This window comes from Perca fluviatilis, chromosome 8 (genome assembly GCF_010015445.1).
Source record: "Perca fluviatilis chromosome 8, GENO_Pfluv_1.0, whole genome shotgun sequence".
In the NCBI taxonomy this organism is placed as follows: domain Eukaryota; kingdom Metazoa; phylum Chordata; class Actinopteri; order Perciformes; family Percidae; genus Perca; species Perca fluviatilis.
Window position 1 is genome coordinate 7,398,883 of NC_053119.1, and position 13,634 is coordinate 7,412,516.

Below are 13,634 nucleotides of genomic sequence, written 5' to 3' on the forward strand. Positions count from 1 at the left end.
TATTTCTAGGCCCTGCATGGTTTAGTAGGCCCCATGTATCTTTAAATAAACCAAATACAATGTTATAAAAAAAACTGTGTGAAAAAGGTCTCTTCAATATTAGAATCCAAAATGTTAATTTTTTTTTTTTTTTTTTTTTTCTTCATATCTTTATTCACATTTTATTGAGTATAACAGGTTGCTGCAGGTCCAAGAACCTCAGTTTGGAAACCACCCACTGGCTTATTTTATAGCTTCAGAGGCCGACAAATGCTGTTGTCAATCACGGTGTCAGGATGCACCTCCTTTCCAGTCGGGAGCGTACCGGGGCTTTGCATCTGGATTCTTACGCGTCGGTCGGTCGGTCCACGCCCACTAGACTGTCCGCTTCTCCCGCTGCGGTTCGCACACACTCGGCTGAGGGATTTTTCCCCCCCCCCCCACAGCGAAGACCTGCCGTCCTCTCCCCCCTTTTTACATCTCCTTCAATTAGTCAAATCTCTCTTTTCTTTTCTTTTCTTTCCCATGGCCGTGCGTGGCGTGATTTGCACTCAGCAGCGCAATAGTTAATGAGTGCCGGATGCGCCCTCACTCCAGCAGACCGCTACAGTACGAAGATGGCGTCGGAGGGAGCCAGCGGAGAGCAGCCTCCTCCGGTACAAACACTGGCAACCGCCGTGCTGGGAAGTGTCGACACGGTAAGACATGAGGGTTTAAGACAACACTAGCTAGACGGCAGGGTTTATTTGTATTTTTTTCATCTGTGTGGCGTTGAAGTGGCTGCGGTGAAAAAGAGGGAGAAATGCAGTGCGCATCTACTTCGCACAGGCTCGTGAAGCAACAGCGGTGGCCAGCCGGGAGCCTCGCGACAATGCCTGGAGAAAAAAAAAACCAAGGGGTTCGTGCTCGGTATAGGGTAATACATGAGTCAGACGTGCTCAGTCACGGCTCCCAAAACAGACAGAATGTGATGTTTTCTTTACAACTGAACGTGAAAGTGTATTGTTTTGTTCGCCTCTACCGGCTGCTTTCAACATTTATCCCCGCCGTTGTAACGTTATCCTGCCTTTTGGTCGAGGAGAAGTCGTCGCTGGCTGCTCGGGTTGTTGCTCAAATATATCACGGTAAATGTGGTTAATACGCAGAGACTAAAAGCAAACAGTTTGGCTGGCTGCAGGGGAGTTAAATCTGAAAATAGAAGCTTTTTTTTTAATCGAGGTTGGTGGTTGATTTGCTCCCTGAAAACATTTTATTTCACCTTTTTTTTTTTTTTTTCATTTATTGTCAGTTATTTTCACCTGGCCTGCGGAACTGATTGTGGCATGAATAAGGTTATTTACTGAAGTGGTCCTCCACCAATCAGTCCTACATGATTCCTCACAGGCTTCCATAGCTTGTAGCACCTCACTAAAGCTTTGAGAGTCTTACTCCTGCCACAGGTTCACACTGATTGTCAGACCAGATTCACTCAAGAAAAGTCAACCAAGACAAAGTATTTCTTTAAAAAGTAGTAGTAGTCTTTTTGTTGAGCTCCATTTGTTTACACACACACATAGTTGTGATTTCTCACACAGGTTGCAGGATATGTGCCAGGGCTGCAGCTCGCCATCCCTCCAGCCTCCTGTGCAAACTTATCAGTCTGTTTCTCTCTCCCCCCCCCCCCAGAGGTCATGAAACCTTTTTTTCCTTCGCTCATCTGGCTCCATGGTTGTTTTTGTTGACCTGACAACTAATGCAACATGGGCAGCGGTGCTTTTGCCACTTGAGTTTTTCTGTCCTTGTTCTGTTTTTATTGAACTTGGAGTACCACATCAGTCAAAAATCTGGATGTGAGATTGAAAAGGGTAGGCTGGTGGAAATGTGTGAAGTTGCTGGAATAGAAAGCAGCCACGGTCCCTGAGGTCTGTGGGTGGTAGTGTGGGTGTTGAGGTGGGGGTGGCTTTGAGCAGGCGCTGAGGAGATTAGGGCTGCAACTAACGATTATTTTCATTGTCGACTAGTCTGTCGATTTGTTTTTCTCAATTAGTTGTTGGGTCTATAAAATGTCAGAAAATGGTGAAAAATGTCAATCGGTGTTTTCTAAAGCCCAAAATGACATCCGCAAATGTCTTCACAACTCAAATATAATTAGTTTACTATCACAGAGGAGCGTAGAAACTAGAAAATATTCACATTTAAGAAGCTGGAATTAGACTTTTTTTTGTTTTTTTTTCATGAGAAATGACTCAAACAGATTATCAAAATAGTTGCCGATTAATTTAATACTTGACAACTAATCGATTTAATCGTTGCAGCTCTAGAGGAGATGGTAGAGAAACAGGGTGGGAGAAGCGCTGCGGGGGTGGATGGAGGGCCGAGGCAGCATGTCGGAGGAGGGGGAGTGGAGGCCCTGTTCACCAGACACCTTTCTAAATTGGTCTTAATTTCAGTGACTCAGCTGGAATAGCTGGGAGTACCGTGTCAGCCAGCCCTCCTTTTCTGAGCGCGCTCAGAACGGCCTCGAGGCTACTTTACATTTAGCGTTGGGAGGTGAACAGGTGCTCCAGAGACATGGGAGCCGGGCAGCCTCCTCAGCTCGCCCGTCGCTCTGCCAGCACACCCTTCCTTCTTCAGGCTGCAGCCAACGAAAGGAGGCTTCCGCCTCCGTGCCCTCCCACTCCCCACCACCTCCACCCATCATTCCTGCCTGCCGTGGTTAAATAAAGCACTTTGCTCTTTGCTCACCCCTGTCAGACCCTCTGTTGTTGGCCCAAGGTGGGGGGAAGTTTCTCGTTTGTGAAGACTCTGAAGGCCCGGCCCTCATGGTCTTGAGAGGGGGGTCAGAGGTCAATTAAAAGCACTCTGCTGGTCACCCCCGACTCATTTACCATAATACATGTTAGTTTGGCACACAGCGCGTTTGCCAAGTGTTGAAGTTTAAGGAAAACTGATTTTGTAGATAATTAGTCGTGTAGGGCTGCAACTAATGATTATTTACATTGTCAATTAGTCTGTTGATTTATTTTCTCGATTAATCGATTTAGTTTTTGGGTCTATAAAATCTCAGAAAATGAGAAAGATGTCGATCGCTGTTTCCCAAAACCCAAGATGACATCCTCAAATGTCTTGTTTTATCCACAACTCAAAGATATTCAGTTTACTGTGACATAGGAGTGAAGAAAGTAGAAAATATTCACATAAGAAGCTGGAATCAGAGAAATGTTGAACCGATTTTATCGATTATCAAAATAGTTGGAGATTCATTTAATAGTTGACAGCTAATCAATTCATCTTTGCAGCTCTATAGTTGAGTTTTTAAAAAGTTGATGACCTCTTTGGATGCGGCAACATCGTAAGTCCAAGAATCACGAGCAGTCAAATGATAGACATTTATTTGGTTTACCCTTCAGTGTTTGCAAATAACTAAAGGCTAAAATAGCTACCTGTAACTCAAAGCTGTCTAATCACCTGTTGTTGGCTAAGAAGGCCACGTTTTGCATTATCCGCTGGATCTCGCCAGACGTCGGCTGCTCTGCTCAGCTGGAAGCTCTGTGCGCTGCCACCATGGATGTATTGTAACACCTGGATGCAGCGGTAATGGTGGAGTCCCGTTCATTCCTAATGAGAGTTGCTCAGTGGCGCATCCGCCAAAAATCTCTCATTGCGAAGAAACTGTGTGCGCACAACTACGGTAAGCACAGTAGGTCAAAGTTGAAGCAGGAAGTCGAGCTGCAAAATCTAAGTCTTTATAGAACTGCTGTGATTTCCTGACAGCTTGTGTTCCTTGTCCTCTCGCACGCAGAAATGAAGTTCATCAATAAAAATTATCATAATAGATGGGAATGATGGCCAAGATGAGCTATTTATTTTTCAAATGTCAGCAAGCTCCTCAGTTCGGCCCCATCTTCAAACCTTGCTTTAATGTCTGGCAGGACTATTATGTAAGTGAAGCCTGAGAGTGGTTACCAGTGGTTATGTGGGACATGCTGCCATGTTGGAGGAGTGCCATTAACATAAGTGGCTGTAATGTCATCGCTTCTTCTCCCTGACAACAACATTTCTGTGCTCTGACGGAGGGGGGGGGGGTTTCAAATTACCCTGTAAACAAGTTGGAGAGGTCATCAGAGAAGATCAAGTATAATCATACAATTTAGTAAAGGGCCATTTCACTCAAATCACAAAACAATGTAACCATTTTTGGTTACATTTTTTCCAGGTTTTGAGCTATACAATGGAGGTGAATGGGGTTTTGTTTGTGGTGGTCCCTGCCAGAGTTGCACCGGTCCGATGGATTGGTATTTGTGCCGATACTAACCTGATTAAGTGGATCGGTTATTGGCCATGATGTGATCGATTTACGAGCTTTTACACTATCGGTTACATTCATTCAGTCACAGCCAGTTTCAGTCCTTAATTCCACGGTTATCCCTGGTCTCATGTTATCTTACGTACAAATAATTCTAATGACTTCCACTCAGTGAGATATAAACATAAACATTTTCTAAGTGTGTGGCGTGTTACTTGGCATAATCCACAGTAGAGCTGAAACGATCGATTTGTCGATAGACCGAAATGAACCGGCAACTATTTTAATATTCAGTTGATCGTTTTAATCATTTTGTAAGCAGAAATGCCCAAAATTCCTCCTTCTGGTTTCTCAGGAGGATTTACTGCTATTCTTTTGTTTTATGCGATAGGGAAGTGTTGAATACCTTTTTTTTTTTTTTTGGGGGATTTTTGAGAGGGCTGCTTGAAAAACAAACAAGCAGTTTTAAAATGTGACGTGTCATCATCTGTCCCTATTTTGTCACATTATTCTATGAAGATCACCACGTCTCCAAACTGTGATCTCTGCCCACTTAATGTCCAGGGGTCTTTCTTGCATGTTTATTGGGAGTGCCCCGGCGTGATTAGATTCTGGAAGGAAATATCTCTCACTTTAAGTGACATACTTAAGCTCAGGATCCCAGTTTCCCCAGCCTTACTTCTGCTTAATGATGACTCTTCTTTAAATCTGTCCCTGCAGCATAAATGTATTCTATGGGCCGGTCTCACAGCAGCCAAGAGGATGCTGGCCCTTAGGTGGCAACCGCCACATTCCTTGGCTTGGCAGCACTGGGCCAATTCATTTCTTGAAATTGTGCTGATGGAGTGGTCCGTTGCCCGTATGCACGGGGCCAGCCATGAGACTCTGCAGGCATGGGAGGCAGCATACAAGTTAGTTAAAGAAAGGGTGCAGCATGGCCGACCTTGATCTTTCTGTTGTATTTTTATTTGGGGAGAGATCCTGGGTGGGGGGGATTATGGGGAGTCGCCTTGGGGTGTGGGGTGTTATAGGGGTCCTAATTCTGTTACTTTCCTAATGATGTGCAAAGGACTTTATTTCTGTTGGATGGTTAGGAAAAAGGAAAAATTGTGTATATGATGTGATTAAATATATTTTGTAAATTTTTCAATAAAAAATGTATCACAAACGTCGTGATCAAAACTGTCCACATTGTTGGATACCACAAGAGGTAAATGTGAAAATATATTTCATGGGGATTTCATTTAACTGACCTTTTTAGAGTCGGTGTGATTCCTTCAACATCATGGCATTTTATTCTTTCGCAGTCATCGGTAACCCCTAACAGGCATCTATTTAAAGGCTGTCATATCACACAATTTGGGCTCGGAGTAACGGGACAGAAGTCTGTGAGAAACCTACAGGCCTTAACAACCTTTAGCTCAACAGAACGCTGTGGAGGAGGAACTTGCTCGGAGCGAGCGGTTTCTGTCCCTCGTGGCTCAGGGTGAAATGACACAGGCCTTATTAAGTCGACCGGGGCTAACGGCGATCCTCGCTGCCCGTACCCTTGGCGCTGAGCACACAGCTCATGGAACAAATTAGTGTTCGCTTCCCTCACCTGCTCACTGTGCAGAAATGCCAGAGAGAAGCAGCCGTCCAACGGAGGCCCCCGTGACAGGCCAGCCCGGCTCAGGGTTGCTGTCCATCAAGGCTCCCTGAGTCGTCTAATTCTCTGAGTGGTGAATGCTGCCGGGAAAAACGGGGAGGTGTGGGGGGAAGGGAATCGATTGGAAGGCTCGATGAGAATGAATCAATCCCGTGGAATCTCTCCTGCTCTTATTTCCAGGCTTGCCGTGATGGCATCAGAACTAAAAACGTGGTTTGACTAATCTGAAACATGTGAATTGACGCAACACTTTCCAGCTCCCTGTTCTGAAAAGAAAGAGGCTCTTATTAGGGTGAGCAGACCCAAAACTTCCTTTGTCAAAAAAACTGATTTCTTGATTCACCTGGGGAGGGCTATTTCACAAAACCTAGATAGCGGATTAGGCCGGGATTTCCCAGTTATCCGGGCTCAGTTTAGCCTCGACTCGGTTTCACAAAAGCAGAGGCACCTAATTTATTATTTACAGCTAGCCTGCTCCTGACCATGCTAACAGCCAGGATTTATTAATCCTGGAGCCTTTTCTGATCACTCAGCAGTGGTTTTACCTTATTGTTATCAGCCTGCATTAAAACACAACAGGTGCATGTTGCTGTACAGTTAGGTACTGTTATTATTTAAAGTTGTGACCATTATTTTCTATAATCATGTGTATTCATCGTTACTGTTACATTGCTGTATATTATATATATTGCTGTTCACATATTGTTGTTAGAAGTTTGATGAATATATTATGGCAGTTGTTGAGATAGAAAAGGCTGATAAAGTTACAAATGTGTTTTTAAATGAAGTCTGTTACTAAGGGCAATACATAAAATGCTGTACATGTGTGTTTCTATAGTGGACCAATGCACCTTTTTAAATGATTTTAGTTGATACATTTTTCTGTATTCTTTAACAACGAAGGATCATGTTTGTTCCTCTTCCATGTGCATTGTATTTGGCATTCTTAGCACACAATTTGTGTTCTCCAGTAAACTGGGACTACAATTTGGGAGGATTATACAATTTTAAGAACATATCCTAATTTTACAATCCTCCCAAATTATAGTCTTTATTTCACTGGACCTATATAGTGTTGTAGGCTACTGATCATTCATGTAACAGGGAGAGGACACCTCAATGGTTTTTAACCTTATATTTTGTTTGTTGGGGGGAAATAACTGATGAATATACTCGGTTCCATTCATGTTTACAGTGTGCATGGAATTTCTCACTTAATTATCTTTATAGTTTCTAGATTTTAGAGTCCAATTTCTTCAGTGTCTTTCTTTTCTATGTCCATATATACGAGGGAGCAAATCATATAATATGTGGAGAAGGAAACTTGGCCTCTGTTTATAAAAAAACAAAAAAGTGGCAGATATTAGCGGACCGACTGAATGATATATCTAAAAATATACATTCACAAACTACTGCTCTTAACTGAAACCATTCAATGAGTCACTTGTCAACAGTTGTGCACTTTGCATTAAAAGCGAGCAGTGGAAGTTAATATGACTTAGGTTATTTATATTTTAGAGAGAGAGAGAGAGAGCAGAGAGAGCAGAGAGAAAGATATTTATGCATCATATTCTAGCGTTGTAGAAAGTTGATCTTCGTGGTAAATTTCCTGAGTGACATTATCTTCTGCTTACTTTTAAGGCAAAGAGTACAACGGTTAATTTGTGCAAATGATTAGTGGCCTAATCCTTGGTATGATTATGAGGTTTCAATCCAGAGCGGTGGTCAGTTAATGTATATGTTTAGGCTACATACGCATTCAGTCAGTTTGCGATCGTCTGCCACGCTTTCTCTCGCTAATATGTTTCACGTTATCTTACTTCCACAAGAAGCTGCTGCTCACTCTGTATAACGTATGTACAATGTGTATTCTCCATTTTAGCATCAGTAAATCTGTGATCGACCTCGCGGTCTGTTAAGGAAAGCCATTAATGCGCCATCCAATCCAAATTACTTCAGCCTGGCTCGACCTAGTCGCTCCTCCTCAGCCTGGCTCGGCCGTCGTGAAACGCACCACTCCAGGCTGCACAGATTAGACTAGGTCAAGCCTCGCTTTACCAGTTATCCTGGATTTATAAATTCTGCTTTTGTGAAACAGCCCCTTGAGCGCCTGTCTTGAGAAGGGGTTTCTAGCTTTTAAAGGAGCGAGTGTTTAGCCATATGGATTTATTACCTCTGTTCCCCTTGTCTAAACATGAAGTTTTCCCCCTTGATGGTGAAATAAACCTCTTCGGAGCATAAAAAAGACACCTAGAAGGCGGCAGCTTGTTGAAGTCTTACACCGACCTGTTCAAAGTCATATTCTATGCGAGGGACCTCTGAAAACGGGTAGGTCTTCCTGATGAAATGGAATAATCCTGGCCGAGGTTTTTGATGTAGGCTTGTAAATTGGGCTTAAATGGCCGCCTGACAACTGAACGTCACAGGAATGAGCAGGTAGCAATCCGCCGTCTGTGCACCAGAGGCCGAGGCGCCCATCGCTTCCTCCATTTCCCGCTCCAGTCTTTGGTTTATTAGGGTTTTATTGAACAAATAGCCTGGTGAAAAGCTCCCAGATATTGAGAATGCAGCTGGATGTGGCTTTCTCAGCAGATGGTTGCAGTTGTCGCCAACACGGTATCTGGAAATTCTTCTGTCACCGGCCTCTCTGTGTGAAGTTACATCATTTGTTTTGGACTCCAGCCAAGAATTTCACCTATTTTCCTCACTCAGGTTTTGCTTAGAATGGGTACAATCCCTTTTTAAGGTCTCTTAACACAACAATGGCCTCTTGGTTTGTTGTTGAATTTTACAGCTTAACTCAAGAAAGATCAAGCTTCTGTCACATTTCTGAGGTTTTGAGTTTCTACTCATAAATGACCCCCGGTGACTTTTCTTACACCTAATTTTTGTACAAACCATTTTTATTTTTTGCTCTTTTATTCCTTAAATTAACAACAAAACGCATACACAGCAACCCAGTGATGAAAGAAGTGCTCAGATGCAGACTTAGGTAAAAGCAACAATGCATTACAATATGTGACAAGTTACAAAAAACATATCCTCAAAATGTATAAAAAGTAGGAATTGACCATGTAGACTGGCCCCTTCAGAGTTGTTACTATATTGTAGATTAGGGCTGCAATTAATACATATTTTTGTTATTTGATTAATCTACTGATATTTTACCGAATAATACTTGTTTGGCCTAAAAAATGCCAAACTGCTGAAAAAGAGTCCAAGGTGACTTCTTCAAATGTTTTGTTTGTCCCATAAATCTTCAGTTTATAAAGGTATAATTCAGAGAAAAGCAGCAAATCCTTACAATTCAGAAGCTGAAAACGGAGTTAGGTTTGTCTGGTTTTTATAAGGAATAATTGCTGTATTTTCATAGCACGGACGATGTGATTCACAGTTGGAAGAAGTAATAAAGTTGGAGATGAATTTGACTATACCAAAAACAAGTCATTCCTTCGTCCTATGAAAAGACTAGACAGAGGCCACACACACACACACGTTGCTGTTTTGCTTTTTATAAGTAGACCGGAAAAAAGCTTTTAATTGAGATGAGGGGAAGCATGAAGTGTTTCTGGTCACTCCCAATTACAGTCATCTCCGTTAGCCCCGTGGTCGCTACTGACCAAATTAGAGCTTAATGACCTAGCTAAATGTAATTAGACCTTAACAGCTTTGAGGTAGAATGGGACATCTAGCCTGATTTGAGGGCTGCGCTTAATAAGACCAGGTGGAAGCTGGGAGTGGCACATTTGTCATATAAGCAACTTTTTTTCCCCCTACCGAAATCGGGTGCAATGTTGGACGAGATGTCAAATCTTTGGTTGTACTGATTTTGTGCATAATACAGCAGTAGAATAACCTGTTCATCACGTACAGTGCATACAGATTGTATGTGTGGTGAAGACACTTGACTTTGCTGCATGATAGCAAGTAACAAGCAGCAAGTATCTTCTAAATAGGTTTTTTTTTTCGTTTTTTTTTAGCTAGTGTCATGGCTGTAGGGCTCCTGGTTGGTTAGTGGGTTAATGGTCTCACTTTGCCAGACTTTCCTCCACAGCGCTGCAGAGGAGGGTCTGGCTAGTCCACACAGAATTCTGGGATGGGAGAAAACGTGCTCTGGTTTATTGGCGTTTCTTTAAACCAATCGCAATCGTCACGGGTGGCGCTAAGCGGCGGACAGAGCCACGGTGCCGCTGCAAAATAGCCTCGGAAGGGACTTGTTGTGGTGTACGTGTACATTCATAGGTTGTTTTATTCGTGCAACAGAAAACTCAGATTGGACAGTCTAGCTAGCTGTCTGGATCTACCCTGCAAAGATCTGAGGAGCAGTTAACCATAGTCCTCGCAATCCTGGATATGGAAAATTGTGGATGTGGACTAGTGGGTTGATGATGGTCCATACGTTTTGGGCCAAAGTGAACCATGTTTGAAACTGTTGAATGGATTTTGGTAAACATTTCATCCATCCAGTTCCTTCCTTACTGTGACAGTCACTTCTCTTTCGGATGCTTCTCTATCGTTGTCCATGGACGGGAGGAGCGCCATCTCTCGCTCCTTTTTTTTTTTTTTTTTTTTTTTTTATAAAAACCAAACCAAAAACTAATGTAGATTCGGGTCTTAAGCATTAGGGTAAGCCCTACTCAACATAATGGTTTAACTAAAACAATATCTGGTCAAATCATTTGAGAAACCTTTTTTTTATACTCATTGTCATGAAATCATTGAGTATAAGGTATAAATTATAAGGGTCCAATACCAAGCCCCAAATTTGAAAATGAATTGTTGATTGTATTGTATGCTTCTGACATGTTTGTTTCTGACCTGTGTTGCAGAAATGTGAATTCAACATGGATAACTTGAGCAAGCCAGAGCTGCTCACTCTGCTGAGTATCATGGAGGGAGAGCTGGAGGCCCGCGACCTGGTCATAGAGGCCCTGAGGGTGAGTCCAGACAACACACCAACACACTCCTGCACTCAATAGCTTAGCCTCTGCCATCTTAGCCATTGTCGGCTTGAATCGAACACACTCTGTCGGAGCAGACTGCTTTTGTGAGAGACTTGAGATGAGACGATAAGTTGTAATTGTGACCCAGAATTGAATTGGTATCACTCGGTTTAATAAGTGATGAATGGTCACGAATGCTGCTAAATGAATGCGGTATCACACAATCTGAGTCGGTAGCTTTTTTACCCCCAGAAAATGTGCAGAACACTTGTGTGATCACGAGGGAAGACTCTGCCCCATGGTTTCTTTCCTTGCTTTGTAATTACCCGCTGATAAGCGGTCTCTCTAATTGCGTTTGGTGAATGGGAGCCGGCTGAGCGACTGGTTAGCACTTCCTGCCAGAAAGGCCAGTGTGATCAAACCCTCGTGTCCACCCAGCAACACCTGCTTAACTATTAATATTAGACAGATGGTTGAAGTCACTGCTTCTGGTTCCTTTGTGATTATGGAAAAAAACAATTAGGAAGATGCAGTTTGAGTAAAGTTGTCTATATTTGCTAGTTGAAACTGAGGTTGAAATGCAAGGAAAGGTCTCTCGTGAACACTGCCAAACTATGTATTTAATGAATGTGGAGAAGTACCGGCTCCATCAGCTAGTTCGCAAACAAGAGAAGGATACATAGGGTTTACTTGTTACCTCAGGATTGCATTTATTTCTTTATTTGTTTTAGGACAATCCTGGTTTTTGTTTCTAAATGTTTTTAACATTTTGATCTGTCTCGGTGGGTTTGAAGAAGGTGATTTGCAGAACATTGTATGTCCTATACCAGACGGTACTCTAAATAGTTGAAACTTGGACAACATTGTTTGGGCACACATTTCTGCACAATCTTTCCAAAATACAATTAATTGATCTTTACAGAAACTAAGAGAAGCTAAAAGAAGGGGGACTTGGAAAGGACAGATATTGGCACTTGAACTTGTTCTTATACCCAAAGACAACATTCCTACTCTTTGATTAGTTTATGTTGCACAAATACCCATAGGACACTAGGTCATTATCCAATATCCTAATTAAATCACTTATTCCTTGACCTCCAAACCTAATTAACTTCTTTGGTAGGGACACCAATCGGTAATCTTCCAGCAAACCTGTAAAATATTTAAGAAATTAAAGTACATGTGATGTCTGAAGAGCTTCCAGTAGTCATGCGTGTCAGATCAGTGTATGTGCTGTTGGAACCAAACTGTAGGAGATGTACTGAAGCAGTTTACAGTCTGCAGGTGGATGACCTGCCATAATACTATAGCCTGCTCAGCGTGGTGTGATCTGCACTTCATTTAAACAATATGAAATAAGACATAAGCTGCTGTTACAAAAAATGTAAAGTCCTAAGATGTTTACTGTCCTTGGTGATTTGAAGTTATTGTAGTCTCGCTTTGCCAGACCTTCCTCCACAGCGCTGCGGAGCGGTGGAGGGTCTGGCTAGACCACACAGCATTCTGGGATGGGAAAAAAACGTGCTCTGGTTTATTGGCATTTCTTTAAACCAGGGGTCTTCAATGTTTTTTCAGCCAAGGACCCCTGAACTGAAAGAGAGACGGATCAGGGACCCCACTTCAACATATATTGTATAAGATGAAGTTGCATATTAATCTGGTCCTACAATAACTTGTATTAAAGCATTTATAGATACCTTTTTTGCATAGAATACAAAGCTATTCAAATAATATTGTTGGCATGATTTTATAAATCATGTTATAATGTTAACCCTTAAATGTGAAACGGTCAATCCTATGGGATGAACTGTATCTGTGGCTACACCTTAGAGACTACATTACCTATAGGCCAGTAAGCCTACCATCAGTGGGGATTTATATTTGCTAATAATATGTTGGAATCATGTTAAGACTTTTTAATTTTTGAAAAAACTTTCAAAAATTAACAATAATTTGGAGGCCCCCCTGGATTGACTCGGAGGACCCCCTGGGGGTCCCGGACCCCCTGTTGAAGATCCCTGCTTTAAACTAATCACAATCGTCATGGATGGCGCACGGAGCCGTTGTAAAATAGTCATGCGAGAGAAAACTCCGATTGGACAGATAGTCTAGCTAGCTGAAATGCATGCACCAGGCGGAATTTCCTGCAGCACCGGAGCAATCCCGGAAGTGGAACGTCAAGGATATAGACTAAAGTTATTGTGATGTATTTATATTGATTATACTGCCCACGTTTAAAGCAGAGCAATGAAGGTTGGGACGTGTTTAAAATGGGCACGTATTGATTTGCAGTTACTGAACACTGATGCTGCACAGACGATGACTTTGTGGCGTCCCGGACGACCCGCCTCACCTTCGAGTTGGAGGTCATTTACGAACAAACGCTTGCATCTCTCTCTCTCTCTCTCTCTCTCTCTCTCTCTCTCTCTCTTCTCTCTCTCTGCAGCTCTCTCTCTCTCTCTGCAGCTCTCTCTCTCTCTCTCTCTCTCTGCAGCTCTCTATTTAGTTCAGAATTGGCGCCTAAGTTTATCCACGCTCTACTTTAAGCCCTCTGTGCAGGCATTTTTAATAAGCTAAGCTTAATGTGCAACTCATTCACAGTGCTGGGTCTCCAGGGAAGCAGAGAGACGTTATCAAACGTTCAGTCTTAAGGTTTGCAGGTGATTCTCCAAAACAACAAACCTATCCTCGATGACCTTTTTAGTTGCATAGCAGCTTTCTGTAGCTGTTGCTGTTGTGTTATTTTGCGGTGGGAAAGCTGTTTTCCGTTCATCTGTGC

The 13,634-nt window shown here is 42.6% G+C and overlaps 1 protein-coding gene across 1 annotated transcript in view; it reads left to right on the top strand.

Annotated features, from left to right (window-relative positions):
- The first annotated feature begins 304 nt into the window (after positions 1-304).
- The window catches only part of cttnbp2 (cortactin binding protein 2), a 115,232-nt gene continuing 101,902 nt past the window's right edge, over positions 305-13,634 (top strand). Inside the window, exons 1-2 of the mRNA XM_039808509.1 lie at positions 305-677; positions 10,742-10,849. Coding sequence (XP_039664443.1) covers positions 549-677; positions 10,742-10,849 — 237 coding nt within the window. The 5' untranslated portion in view covers positions 305-548. The remainder of the gene's footprint in view (positions 678-10,741; positions 10,850-13,634) is intronic.